The sequence below is a fragment of the Tasmannia lanceolata genome, unplaced genomic scaffold, assembly GCF_043159265.1.
Source record: "Tasmannia lanceolata isolate RefF3 unplaced genomic scaffold, GAP_Taslan_0.1 ptg000025l, whole genome shotgun sequence".
In the NCBI taxonomy this organism is placed as follows: Eukaryota; Viridiplantae; Streptophyta; class Magnoliopsida; order Canellales; family Winteraceae; genus Tasmannia; species Tasmannia lanceolata.
This window is the reverse complement of record NW_027518702.1, coordinates 8,170,268-8,185,073: the sequence shown is the minus strand read 5'-3', so window position 1 is coordinate 8,185,073 and position 14,806 is coordinate 8,170,268. Positions and strand designations below refer to the sequence as shown.

General features: G+C 37.4%; 1 protein-coding gene across 1 annotated transcript; it reads right to left on the bottom strand.

The window, feature by feature from the left end:
• Positions 1–11,247: 11,247 nt before the first annotated feature.
• On the bottom strand, positions 11,248–13,975 carry LOC143857721 (expansin-A10-like). Its single transcript, XM_077368177.1, has 4 exons — positions 13,823–13,975; positions 13,559–13,701; positions 13,100–13,388; positions 11,248–11,959 (listed from the first exon to the last, which is right to left on the bottom strand). Coding segments are annotated over exons 1-4 (741 nt in total). The 5' UTR covers positions 13,825–13,975; the 3' UTR covers positions 11,248–11,652.
• Between the last annotated feature and the right edge of the window lie 831 nt (positions 13,976–14,806).

The window sequence follows — 14,806 nt, the reverse complement described above, 5'->3', positions numbered from 1 at the left end:
CAAAGTAGAGGTCCAAAAGGTAAACACAAGAGCCGAAGTAAGTCATGTTCATGGAAAAAGGATGTTGAGTGCTATGAGTGTGGCAAGAAGGGCCATATTAGAAAAAATTGCTTCCAGCTGAAAAGAGAGAAGAAAAATGGTAGTGACAACAATGAGAAGAAGGATCACAATGATAATGATCGGGTCGCCACCGCCACTGAGGAACTTGTCATTGTATGGATAACGTTAATTTTGCATGCAATGAGACGAGTTGGGTCATTGTTAGTGGAGCTTCGCTTCATATCACATCAAAGAAGGAGTTCTTTACTTCTTATACGCCATGGAACTTTGGCACATTGAAGATGGGCGATGATGGCTTGGCCAAAGTTGTAGGTGTGGGAGATGTGTGTTTGGAGGCAAATAATGGAACAAAGCTGGTTCTCAGAGATGTCAGACATGTACCAGATATTCGTTTGAATTTGATTTCAACTGGAAAACTTGATGAAGAAGGGTTTTGCAATACCTTTAATAATGGACAGTGGAAACTCACCAGAGGCTCATTAGTTGTGGCTAGAGGAAAGAAAGAGTCTTCTTTATATTTGTTGCAGGCCAAGATTTCCAAGGGTATATGTAATGTTGTGGAAGATGGGAATGCAACTGAGTTGTGGCACAAGCGAGTGAGTCATATGAGTGAGAAAGGTATGGGCATATTAGTTAAGAAGAATTTACTCTTTGGAGTGAAGAGTGCAATGCTTGAGAAATGTGCACATTGCTTGGCTGGGAAACAGAAAAGAGTTTCATTTCAAAGTCACCCTCCTTCGAGAAAAGCAGATTTATTAGAATTGGTACATTCAGATGTTTGTGGTCCAATAAAACCTTAAACACTTGGTGGTGCTGCTTACTTTGTTACCTTCATTGATGACCATTCCAGGAAACTTTGGGTTTATGCCTTAAAGGCGAAGGACCAAGTGTTGGATGTATTCAAGCAGTTTCAGACTTCAGTAGAGAGACAGACAGGAAAGAAGTTGAAATGCATCCGGTCAGACAATGGTGGTCAGTACATCGGACCATTTGATGAGTACTACAGACAGCAAGGTATTCGACATCAGAAGACACCTCCTAAAACACCTCAGTTGAATGGTATAGCAGAAAGAATGAACAGAACATTGGTTGAGAGAGTCAGATGCCTGATTTCATATGACAAATTGCCAAAATCCTTTTGGGGTGAGGCTTTAAGTACAGTGGCACATGTTATTAATTTATTCCCCACTGTTGCTTTAGATGGTGATGTGTCTGACAGAGTTTGGTTTGGCAAGGATGTCTCTTATAACCATCTAAGAGTATTTGGTTGCAAAGAATTTGTCCTTGTTCCGAGGGATGAGAGGTTCAAGTTGGACGTCAAGACGCGACAATGCATCTTTCTTGGTTATGGTTATGATGAATTCGGCTACAGACTTTACGATCCAGTTGAGAAGAAAATTGTGAGGAGTCGAGATGTTTTTTTTGTTGAGAATCAGACCATAATGGACATTGAGAAGACGGAGAAGATAGTATCTAGAGATTCTGATATGTGGGTTGATGTTGACTCAGCCCCATCCATCGAGTTGCAGACGCAATTGCAAGGTCAGGATGACGTCGATACTCAGTATGATGTTCAGGATCAGATTCCATATCAAGTTCAGGATCAAACTCAGAATGACCAGCAGAGTGCAGATGACAGTAATGCTCAGGCAGATGGTGTTGTTGATGTTCAACAGCATGCACCTACAGTTCCACCAGCTACTGCTTTGAGGAGGTCTACCAGGGACCGCCATCCATCCATTACATACTCTCCTGAGGAGTATGTGCTACTAATAGATGCAGGTGAGCCTGAAAGGTTTGAAGAAGCAATGGAGGATGCGAACAAGAAAGACTGGGTTGATGCGATGCAAGATGAGTTGAAATCGTTGCATGACAATCGCACCTTTGAGTTGGTGACATTGCCTCAGGGCAAGAGAGCTTTGAAGAATCGATGGATTTATAGGTTGAAGGATGATGGGAATTCTTCACATCCTCGATACAAATCTAGGCTGGTCATTAAGGGTTTCAGTCAGAAAAAGGGAATTGACTATGATGAGATCTTCTTGCCCGTTGTGAAAATGTCTTCAATCCGGGTTGTCTTGGGTTTGGCAGCTAGTCTTGATCTTGAGGTTGAGCAAATGGATGTGAATACCGCTTTCCTTCATGGTGATTTGGAGGAAGATATATACATGGAGCAGCCAGAGGATTTCAAAGTGAAAGGTAAAGAGAACTATGTTTGCAAGCTAAAGAAGAGCTGATATGGGTTGAAGCAAGCGCCGAGACAATGGTACAAAAAGTTTGAGTCTTTTATGGGGGAGCAAGCCTATAAGAAGACAACTTACGATCATTGTGTCTTTGTGAAGAAGTTCTCAGAAAATGACTTCATCATTTTACTGCTCTATGTGGATGACATGCTTATAGTTGGCCAGAATGCTTCAAGGATTGAAAAGTTGAAGCGAGATTTGAGTAAGTCGTTTTCAATGAAAGACTTGGGGCCGGCTAAGCAAATTCTTCGTATGAGGATCAGTCGTGACAGAAAGGCCAAGAGGTTGTGGTTGTCTCAAGAGCAGTACATAGAGAAAGTGCTTCAAAGGTTTAAAATGGATAAAGCTAAAGTGGTGAGCACGCCTCTTGCTAGACACTTCAAGCTTAGTAGGAAACAATGTTCATCGAGTGAGAAAGAGGTGAAAGACATGGAAAGAGTTCCTTATGCATCCGCCGTGGGTAGTTTGATGTATGCAATGGTTTGTACAATGCCAGATATAGCTCATGCGGCTGGAGTAGTTAGTCGGTTTACTTCAAATCTAGGAAGAGAGCATTGGAATGCAGTAAAGTGGATCCCACGATATCTCCGAGGCACTTCTAGTTTGAAACTTTCATTTGGAAGTGAACAGCCGATTGTTGTTGGGTATACTGATTCAAACATGGCAGGGGATGTTGACACTAGGAAATCTACTTCAGGCTATTTGGTCAATTTTTCAGGGGGAACTGTGGCTTGGCAGTCAAGATTGTAGAAATGTATTGTTTTGTCTACAACAGAGGCAGGATTCATCGCAGCAACGGAAGCTTGCAAGGAGTTGCTTTGGATGAAAGGACTTACAGAGGAACTTGGTCTCACTCAAGAAAGGTATGTGCTACTTTGTGATAGTCAAAGTGCTATCCACCTCGCGAAAAATTCCACTTTTCATGCGAGGTCGAAACATATTGATGTAAGGTATCATTGGATACGAGACATCTTAGAGTCCAAAGAGTTGGAACTACATAAAGTACATACCGAAGCTAATGGTTCAGATATGATGACAAAGGCACTTCCGAGAGATAAGTTTGATTTTTGCCGGCATCTGGCCGGCATGGATTTCACTTGAGGAGTCAGTGTTGGAATCTCCCTCATTGGGCTGGAGGGGGAGATTTGTTGGATTTAAGTCTAGCCCAATAAGGGTTTATTTGGAATTTGTTTTAACTAGAGGGAAAATATGGTCTTTCTATACCTAAAGCATATCTCTAAGTGTAGCCCTAATCTTTGGCAACTAGAGAGAACAACACAAAATAGAAGAAAAAAGCGGGGAAAATTCACAGGAAAAGGGGTTTCTGCGCAGCAGTGATCAAACTGACGGTCGGAGGTTGATCCGTGGTCTGATTGAGCTGATATTTGGACAGCAGGTTCGTGACATCTTGATCTACATTCTGAACGGTTGGATTGTAATTTGGAGTTCTCTAAATCAGGTTTCTGCGTCATTTACGGACAACAGATTTTGGGTGAGATCTTCACCATTTTCTTCAACTTTTTCTTCTTGTTTGGAGTTGATATTGTTGCTCTATCTTCTCTCATATTTGTGGATTCCATTGTTGTTGGAATGGGGGATGTTTACCCCGTTGATGATGTTGAGAATTAGGTTTCGTACCTAAAGTATTATAGTGAAGATTTGGGTGGACTCCGAGAAAGGTCCCGTGGTTTTTATCCTTTACGTTGAAGGAGTTTTCCACGTAAAAATTCTCTTGTGTTGGTTGTGGTTGTTTGTTGATATTTTTTGTGGTTAGTATATTTCCATTGTTTGTATTCAATCGTTTTCTCACAGGTTGGACCAAAGCGGGAAAGGGTTTTTTCCCAGCATCGATGACCCTCCATTAACTCCAGAAGCCGAAGCGACTCTCCCTATGCATGCGTTCTCCCCCTCAAAGCACACCTCAGCCCATGTAAGCACTATGCGAATTTCAGGACCGTCGTCACTACTTCCGCAACTCGTACCGACTTGAGGAAGTGGTGGGGGGGGGGGGGGGGGGGGGGGGCTTATATGATGGGGGTAAAAAAGTTGAAGTCATGATGGTAAGACAATAGTAGGACATTAAACAAGTCTAATAAAGACAATAGTAGGACATAAGAAATGGTAAGAAACTAAAGTTGTTATCTCTTGGTTAAGGCAAAAAGATCTCTAAATACCTAATCATAAGGAATTAAGGATACCCTTATCTATTGCCAAACATAGAATTCCACTAGCAAGAAACAAAACATAAGACTCAAAAAAAAAAGGGGAAGTGATATATTTGCCCCTATTTTTTACTTGGGACAGCCCCCTCTAGTTAATTTATGAACATTCTTTTACACTAGAGGAGGCTTGCACTGGAGGGGGCTGTCCCAAGTTAAAAAAAAAAGGAGGGAGAATATAGCATTTCCCAAATAATGCCATAAGTATCATATCTTTCACCCAACTCCAACTGCTTTATATTCCCAAATTTGAAATTACTGAATGGGAATATTTAAAACTGAACTGAACAGAGACAAGCTTTCCTCATTATAAATGGTAAAATATCCATAATGATTCTATATTCCTTACTGCTGACCCCAACAAGTTTGGGACAAAGGCTTAGTTGAGTTGAGTTGAGTATTCTATATTCCTTACTCCACTCGCACAAGAAAAACATTGCTCATGGAAAAAAAATTCTTGGAAATTTTTTCCTTTCGTCAATTTAGAGGGAAATAATTTAATTGTGATTAATTTAGAGGGATGTCATCATAAATTGAAGGTCCCCCTAACTAACAATTGAATAGGGTTGGTTCAAGTTATGTTTTTTTATGGTTAAAAGAAGTGAAAAAAATTTCCTTTCCAAACTTTTCCAAGAAAATCCTTCAATCCAAACAGGGCCAAAAGAAATCTAGAAATTCATTTCAGGCTGTTGCTTCCAGATTTGAATCAATGCCTGAGAAAGTTAGATGATGACATTTGAAGTTCAAAGTTCAAAAGCTATATCTTTTTTTAAAAATTAAAGGGCCCATGGGCTTTATTTTGTAAAACCTCCATGTAGGAAACCCAAGTTAAAAAGCTTGATGCTGAAATTTGAAGTTCAAAGTTCAAAAGCTATAGTTTTAGATTTAATGGGTCCATGGGCTTCCATTCAAAAAAATAAAGGGGGCCCTCATGGGCTTTAGTTTGTAAAACCTCCATGTGGGAAACCCAAGTTGAAACATTAAGGATAATCAAAATGGGCTCTCCTGAAGAATAGAAGCCCAGAAAGAATCTTTACAGATGCTAGTGGTCCATGAACTTTAACTTGGAACTTTTATTTACCACAAGTGGTGAAATATCAAGTTGGATGTTAAAGATCATGAAATTGACCTCTTGAAAAAGAAAGATGATCCACCGTATAGGACAGCCATGTGCATTTCCCTGTCAGGGATTCCTCTCCAACAACATGACACAAAATTTAAATCAGTTTTTTCAATTTAAAAGACCCATAAAAGAAAAAGGTAAAAGCCCTATCTACAAAGTGAAAAAAGAAAATTTTAAATTCAAAACACCCATCAGAATTAAATGTTAAATCTGATTTTTCAATCAAAATCGAAGAAGATTGTGAAACAACCAATTACTCCAAAAGCTTAAGCTGTTAGGGTTGGTGTTATTTAATCATTTATACTTCAACATTCACGTGTGGCCCCTTTTTTTTGGGTTACCCGTGGCACATATGGACCCTCTTTTGAGTTGGCCGTACAAGTGAAGTTTTAATATCAATGAGTTGTGGGGTTTTGAACCTGCCGTGAGGAAATAGCTCTGATACCATGTGAAACAACCAATTACTCCGTAAGCTTAAGCTGTTAGAGTTGTACTAATTTAATCATTTATACTTCAACAATCATGACTTGGTTTTAGATTTAAAACACCCATCATATAAAAGAACAGAATGAAATGTAAAGCTGATATTCAATGTCAATAGAAAATGAGATTTTAGTATTCCTCTTTCCTTTTATTTTGAAAATAATAACACATTTCCCGAGAAAAGGTGCAGACCAATCTGAAATTCCCAGGAAACTGCATGTGTTTGAGATTTTTTTAACTCACTTGAATCCACCTTGTCTTCTCTATCTTATTGGATACGGGTGCCATCGTTATTACCCGATTGGTTTATCTCTTTATCTGTTCTGTTAAAAGATTTTGGCTCAGAACAAAATCTGAAGAACAGCAACACAGAGAAATATCACAATCCCAGGATTTTTTTGGAGTAATTTTCTTTGGGAACTGTAGTAACCTAAATACAGCTGTTTAAAACAGAAAAGACAAGCCGAGTTAGTGCAATTGTTAAAACATGGTGGTACCAACATGAGTCAAAGTAAAACTTACTGAATATTTGAAAGTTATTCTTTCTTTTCCCTCAGAAGATGAATTTCTCAAGTATTTTCTTGAGAAATTTAAATTGGATAAATAACGAGAAAGTAAAGAAAACTGGTCCAAAAACAAAGTTGAAAATGGAAAAGTAAAAAAAAGAAGGAAAGAAGAGAAAAGAGGGAAAGCAAAGCAAAACGTGTTGCTTAAGAAAATGGCATTTTCGTCCAGCTTTTACTGACAAGACCTCTTTTGTCCCTCGTTGATAATTTTTGAAAAGCATGGGTTCTGTTGATAATTCTGCCTAATTTTTTACTCGAAGTTCCCACTAGGTTTATATGTTCTGCCCTAGAAAAGAATGGAGGAAAAAGGAGGGAGTTTGATTTAAAAAAGAAAAGATGAAGTGGGATAGTCTTATTTTATGGTATGTAGTAGCAGAGAAGCATAACCAAAACATGAAAGCATGGACCCAGGGCAAGGTGGAGAATGAATGAGATGTGTCACGAACAGCAAGATAAGTACTTGTCAAGGTTGCCCACACGCAAGCCCTCTTCACGTCTATCAATACAACATCTTCTATTCATCTTCATCTCTTCTAATAAAAATGTGGGCCCACATGATTTTTTGAGCTCTTGCCAAGATAACTTAACTGAATTTAAATTTCTCGTTATTTTGGACCAATTTGCTGAAGAAAAAGACCATTTTTTTTGGACCAATTTTCTTTACGTTCTCGTTATTTATCCAATTTAAATTTCTCAAGAAAATACTTGAGAAATTCATCTTCTGAGGGAAAAGAAAGAATAACTTTCAAATATTCAGTAAGTTTTACTTTGACTCATGTTGGTACCACCATGTTTTAACAATTGCACTAACTCGGCTTGTCTTTTCTGTTTTAAACAGCTGTATTTAGGTTACTACAGTTCCCAAAGAAGCTGTCAAAGGTTACTACAGTTCCCAAAAAGCTATCAGAAGCCAATTAAAACAGATTAGACAAGCTGAGTTAGTCAAATTATTAAAACATGGTAGTGCCAATATCAGTAGTCTTTACTTTTTATGCCTTATCTGCCATCCATGTTACAAGTATAATATTCACGACAGAAGGCCATAAGGAATTAAGAAGGAGTGGTCATGGATGACTTGAGGTTCTTGTTCTCTTCAAAGATTCTCCAATCATGTGATACATAACAGCAAGTGAGGACAAATATCAGGCTTCTATCCAGCTAAAACCCATTAACAAACAAGGAAAGAGGAGACAATAGAGAGGAATTGAAAAAGAAAGAACACAACAAAAAATCACCTGTTCGATAGCAAAAAATAATTCAATTCCACTGTAAATTCGATTCCTTCAAGAAATACCCAGTTCTGTAAATATGGTTCAAGAAATACCCAGTTAAGATCCACTGTAAATTTGAGGGATTTGCTAGGCAATTTTGCGGAAAGCCATTTTGCGACTGACTTTTGCATTTGAGAACAGCCACCTCAAATGATTTAAATGAATAAGACAAAATCTGCTAAAAAGTGAGCATGTGTGTCATTTTTTTTCCTACAAAAATGATCCGCAAAATTGCCTAGCAAATCCCCTTCAAGGAATACCCAGTTCAGTAGATATGAGAAAAGGAACTAGTAGATATCCGAAAAGGAACTACGAAACTACCAATCACTCCAAAAGCTTAAGCTGTTAGAGTTGCCGTTATTTAATCATTTATACTTCAACACTTCCCCCCTCACGTGTGGCCCCTCATTTAAACCTAGAACCTGTAGCTCTAATACCATGTTAAATGACCAATTACTCCAAAAGCTTAATCTTTTATACTTAACGCTCCCCGTCTTGTGTTGTCCCTCTTTTTGGGGTTGGCCTACACGTGGCACATGTTGCCCCTCTTTTGAGTTGTCCCTATGTTATACTTCAACAGAAACACCCAGCTTAAGTAAATTTGATTCATCACATACCCAATTCAGTAAAACGAAATCTTAACCATTTTTATTTCCAAGAAACATAGAAGATTTATTACACTCGTATAGTCTGTATTCAAGTAGCAAACACCGACAAAACATCACATTAAAGAAGAGAGATATTAAGGAGACAAGTGTATGAAAGGTGACAAGTTTTCAAGAGTTTCATTAAAGCCACTGTTGTATTCTTCAATTTTGTTGCAACAACTTTAACAGCATATCCACCTGTGGAGCAACAAAAAGGAATATTTTCTTGGCTGCTGATATTGGCACTACAATGTTTTAATAGTTGCACAAACTCCGCCTTTTCCTTTCTAATTGGCTTCTTAGAGCTTTTTCGGAACTGTAATCACCTTGGCGAACTGATTACATAATAAAAGACAAGCTGAGTCTGTGCATTTATCAAAACATGGTAGTGTCAACATCACTAGCCTATTTCTTTCTTTGATTTATTCTCTACCAAAAAAAAACTAGCTGTCAGGATGACATAAGCCTTCGTTCTTCTTTAATCAAATTGAATTTGCTAGTACATTTGGAGGCAGTAAATTTGACAGAGCAATCATATTCTTTAGTGGGAACACCATAGAAATAATTCTTATGGTCTTAAAATAAATAATCCATCAGTTTTTGGAAAAATTTCTTAAAATTTCACTTCTTGGTACTACGGCGGTACGGCCAGAAGATCCTCAGACTAATACCTTGTAGAATAAGAATAAGTAGTGTTTGGATCCTCTTTGACTTATATCTTGTAGATTAGTGATAAGTAGTGTTTGGTTGCCAACCTCGTAGAGCAGTGGGAGAGCGTGTTATTACCAATATAGAAAGACAAGAGAGAGAGCAAATTTTTCCAAACCAAATTTCCCTTTTTGAGAAATTTTGCTTGAAAAGTATAAGGAGGGGACATTGATGCACATTACCAGGCATGCAATGCAATTATTACCTCTGAAACTTGTCTAGTAGTCTCTAGGGATTTAGATACTAAATTGGCAACCAAACACCATAAAGTAACAAAAAAAAGTGCAGTTTTTGCTTGGGAAATACTTGAGGATGCTAGGCATGTGGCAACCAGACAGTTTGTTTGAATATAGGTAGTTACCTTGTAGATTAGTGGTATAAGTAGTCAACGGTGAGGAGACAGACATTTGATTTACCTTGTAGTAGTGTTTGGCTGCCAAACTCGTAGAGCAGTGGAGGAGGGTGTTATTATCAATATGAAAAATAAGAGAAAGAGAGAAGGAAGAGAGAAAGAGAAAAAGCAAAAGTTCCCAAGCCAAAATCCTCATTTTTTGATAAATTTGACTTGGAAAGTATAAGGAGGGGGCATTGATACCGCGTGGAAAGACATGCAATTTTTACCTCTGAAACTTGTGTGGTAGTCTTCAGGGATTTCGATGTTAAATTGGCAACCAAGCACCATAAAGTTGAAGAACAATGAATGCTTTTTTTTTCTTTTTTCTTTTGCATGGGAAATCCTTGAGGATGCCAAGCAAGTGGCAACCAAACAGAGCCAAATTAGGTTAATGTCTAACTTGTTAGAACTTAGGGGCAGAGGAAGAGCCCAGTAACTTAGGAATTGGAAGAAATAAGAGAGAGAGAGAGAGAGAGAGAGAGAGAGAGAGAGAGAGAGAGAGAGAGAGAGAGAGAGTTTTTGTAGTTCGAAACGAGGGGAAATAGTTTCATACATTAGCCGTCTCCAATTAAGTTTTGACCCTTTGGATTCATTAGATCGTCTGGGTCCTTTGTCACCTCTAGGTTCTAGGATCATCCACTTTTCTTTGTATAGTAGTATAGATAAGATATATAATAGCTATGAAGAAATTTACATTGAAGTATTTAATAACTATAGGGAAGTTTACATTTATAAGGTTTTAAATAATGAGTGAGGGAGGGGAGGTTCAGAGTCATTGCTTGCCGAAACATTAGTCCCCCAATTAAAATGGTTGTTCTAATAAAAAAAATAAAGCAAATCCTTAATTATATTTTAGAAAGTTAGAAGAAAATTAGAAAAAACAACCATAAATTAGACATTTTATAAATTAATAGAGAACAAATAAGGAGAAAGTCACTTCCAAGATGAATGGGGAAAATATAAAAAACACACACCCTCTTTGATATTTACAGGTGTGCTCTTGCTTCCTCTACATATAATGGTGTAATGGCTTTATGAAAAAACACCAAGGCCCTGTTTGTTTTGGATTTTGTGAACCAGTTGTGAATTTGTGAGTCCAAAACTGATTATTATTGGGCTCAGATCTATGTTTAATTCTGGGAAATGATATGAGCACAACCATGTTTTAATAATTACACAAACCCAGCTTGTCTTTTCTATGTTAATTGGTTTGTGATGGTTTTTTGGGACCTATAATAAACATTGACCGCTCTTTAAATAATAAAAAACAAAATGAGTTAGTGTAATTATCAAAACATGGTTGTGTTGATAAGACAATAAGTAATAACCTTGGACAGTTCTTTAAATAATATAAGACAAAATACGTTAGTGTAACTATCAAAACATGGTTGTACAGATATCATTTCCCTTAACTTTGAGTCTAATAATCAGTTTTGGACTTACAATCGGTTCTCAAAATCCAAAACAACCCAAACATTCTTTAGTTATGAAGTCAATTTGAAGAAGATAAAATTGACAAAATTACACAACATAAACACCACAGGATTAACTGCTTTTCATTACTTAGGTACTTGGAAAACAACATTTACAGTCTCAAATACTGGCTCCATATAACAAAGAAAACACTCAGCAAGTAGCTGATTACAATGAACTTCAAAAATCTCCCAAAGATGAGAAACAAAAAATATAAGTCTCCATATAGTAATAGCGGGTGGTAAAAGTCCACCTCTGCTCTAAACAGAACATGACATTACTATTTTCTATCCCAAGGGATAGGGAATAGAAAATCACTATATGAAATTAAAATGAGAAGGGCCATCTTAAAATTAGCCCTTCCATGTTAACCCAACACTTAGCTATAATACTATATTGCAATGGTCTCAAATAGAGCTAAATATAGAGGCACCCCCCAAATTTAGCTAGGAATTGAGCTAATGTCTAGCGGAATTGGGCCCCAGAGAAGGTCTGCCCAAAGGACCATCCAGCAGGAGCAGCATTGTAGGAAACTACACTGCGTCCATCACTTGTTGTGACCTTGAAAGAGAGGCTTTGGCCATTGAGGTAAGAATTGCTTTGCCAATTTTGGCCCCAGTTCCTAGACATTGGTTGCCATGCAGTTCTTGAACCCTTGATGGCAACAGCATGAACATCACCAGCACCTCCAACATTAGTTATAAGGACTAAGTTGAAGTAGGAATGGCCATTAATGGTGAACCTTATGCCTCCTCTCTTCATGCATGGTACCCTTCAAAACCCACCAAAGTAAACAAACAATAAGAAAGAGAAAATTAAAATTTAAAAACGAGTTTTATATGGTGTAAGCCCGTTTAGTCCAATATTTTTCAAAAAGTACTATGCCGCTTACACCATAGGATGATCCAAACCGTCCATTTGATGGACCAGAGTGTAAATATGTTGCGCCCCAAAAATCATTTCCATAGGATGAGCCCAACCCTTAGATCTATAGAGGTTTCCATAATATACAGTCCCTCAATAGATCATAGGTGGAAATGATTTTTTGGGAACAACCTATTTACGTTGTGGCGCACAAGGTTTAAAATTTTGGTTTCGGACCATGGAATTTCGAAATTTTGACTGAAATTTCGAAATTTCGGTCGAAATCTGGTATATAACCCGAAACAAATATTTTATTTAATATTAAATTTCGGCCGAAATTACCGAAATTTCGGTAAAATATTAAATTAATATAAAAAAACAGTTTTTTTGGGTCAAATTTCGGAAAAACCGAAATTTCGACCTAAATTTCGGCCGAAATAAATGACCGTTTCGGTTTTGGTCCATTTCGGTGTTGGTCTCCACCGAAATCCGAAATTTCGATCCGAAATTTTGGATTTCGGTCGAAATTTAAAACCATGGTGGCACATCAAATGGACATCAAATCGATGGTTTGAATCATCCTATGGTGTAAGCCATTCAGTGCTTTTTGAAAACTACTGGACCATACTGACTTACACCATATAAAATACCCTTGAAAACAAAAGTGAAAATACCCAAGAAGCATATTCATTTACCAGTCCTAGATAACCCTACTACTTAAAACCACAAAGGAGGAAAAGGTATGAATTAGAAAGAAGGGAAAACTCTAGCAACCCACAAAAATACCCAATACAAGCTAGGCTTCTTAGGTCATATATGTCACTTATAATCTGCTCTAAAACAGAGCAAAGAGAAAACAGTCTCAATAAGAATCACAAACAAGAGAAGATTTTTAAGTAACATACACCCATTAAAATATATGGTATTTAGGCCTAAAAGAACAGGATTTGATTTTAAGAAACAACCCAGAAACCTTGAAAAAAAAAAGTTGAAAAATCAAGCACCCAAAGCAAAATAGGTTTTTGATGCATGTCAAAGAAAGTTATACCTTCTAAAAGATACAGGTACAACTCCAGCCCTGTATTGAGCAATGTGTTGGAATACAGGTTGAGCTAGGTCAAAATGTTGCTGAGGAGGGCTACACCAACCCCCTGGTGGGCAAAAATTGGTGGCAGTGACCACAATAGTGCCAGGAAGACACCATTGAGGGTCATTTACACACCTAATTTCATAACAAGACCCACAGCTCAACCCATTATTGAAGAGCGCAGTGCTCAAAGCTGCTGTGTTAGTCCCATAACCAGTACTATAGAGGTTTCCATAACCACAAGCCCCACCTTGAAAACAAAGAGAGAGAAAAATGTCAATGTAACAACATTATGAAAATAAGTGTCACCCCTAAAATAACAATGGCCACAAATGCTCATTTCATTACATCTTTTTGGTAGGTTTTATAGTAATATAAGTATAAAAACTAAATTTGGGGTTTTTGTGTTCCATTGCATACCCATTGTTCCAGAGGCATCACCCCCTCCATAGAAGGTGGCATGAGCATTAGTCCAACCCCCACCATAACCCCAACCATACCCATAAACAGATTTGAACATTGAGAGAAAACCAACTACAAGTAAGCCAACAAAAGCCATTTCCCTGCACAAAAAAATGGTGGGTTTTCAGCATTTTGAAAGAAATTAAGCCCACTTAAGACTTGTCATAAAAAGAACTAAAATGAAAAAAAATAAGAGTCTAAGAAGAAAATGTATATGATTACATTGAAGTGGTTACAAGAGGGGAGAAACAAAGAGGAGGAAAAGTAAGTTGTGAGGAGAAAGTTGAAGGGTGAGGGGGAGAATAAATAGAAGTTTGTGTAGGGTAAGATTTTCAACTAACTGAACCTTTTGAGATGTTGAGACCAAAAACCGCTAGGTGGTTTTTTGGTGTAAAAGACAATACTACTTTTTCACCCACTTCGGTGAAGAGAAACCGCGTGGTTTTGGATTTGTCCTCATGGAAAAAGGCCCAAACCCAAGTGAGCTAAGCAGTTTTGGGTAATAGTTCAATAACACATTCCAATTTTCTAACCACAAGTCCCTTTAAATTACTAAAATGTCCCTACCCCTCTTCTTGTAAGAGAAGTACCCTTTTGTCTTTCTCTGTATTCAATTGGGCACCTAAATTTTTACCCTTTTATAAAAATTTAAGCTAAAGGATGGGCCTGAATGCTATAAGACCAACCGACCCAAATACTAGTAATAGAATTTTCTTATATTTCTGTAAAATGATTTTCATTTTTGGAACAACATGTATACTTTCTGTTTTTAATGTGATTTACTATAAAGTTTTCATTAACATGATTTCTTGCTTTGCCCCAACATTTGTATATTAGTATATAGCTTTTCTTATTTATTTCTCTAACAAGGTTATATGGGTTTCTTAGTTCTAAAGAAGTATCTCTAACAACTAATAAATAAATAAACAAAGTCTCACATTGATTTAGTGATTGAAAATTACAGTACAAAATAAGAGGACCCTTAGCCGTACAGAAAGTTACTATTTATATAAAGAGTAACAACCACAACAGCTTCATTCAATTAAATAAGAAAGCTCTACTTTCATGGTCTAGCCGTTTATAAGGACTTGGAGAGTTCTACTTACATGGTCTAGCCGTTTATAAGGACTTGGAGAGTGTGGACTTAATTTAATAGAATTCACCAACATTTCCTCTCTCTCTGTTTTTTTTTTTTTTTTCTTTTGT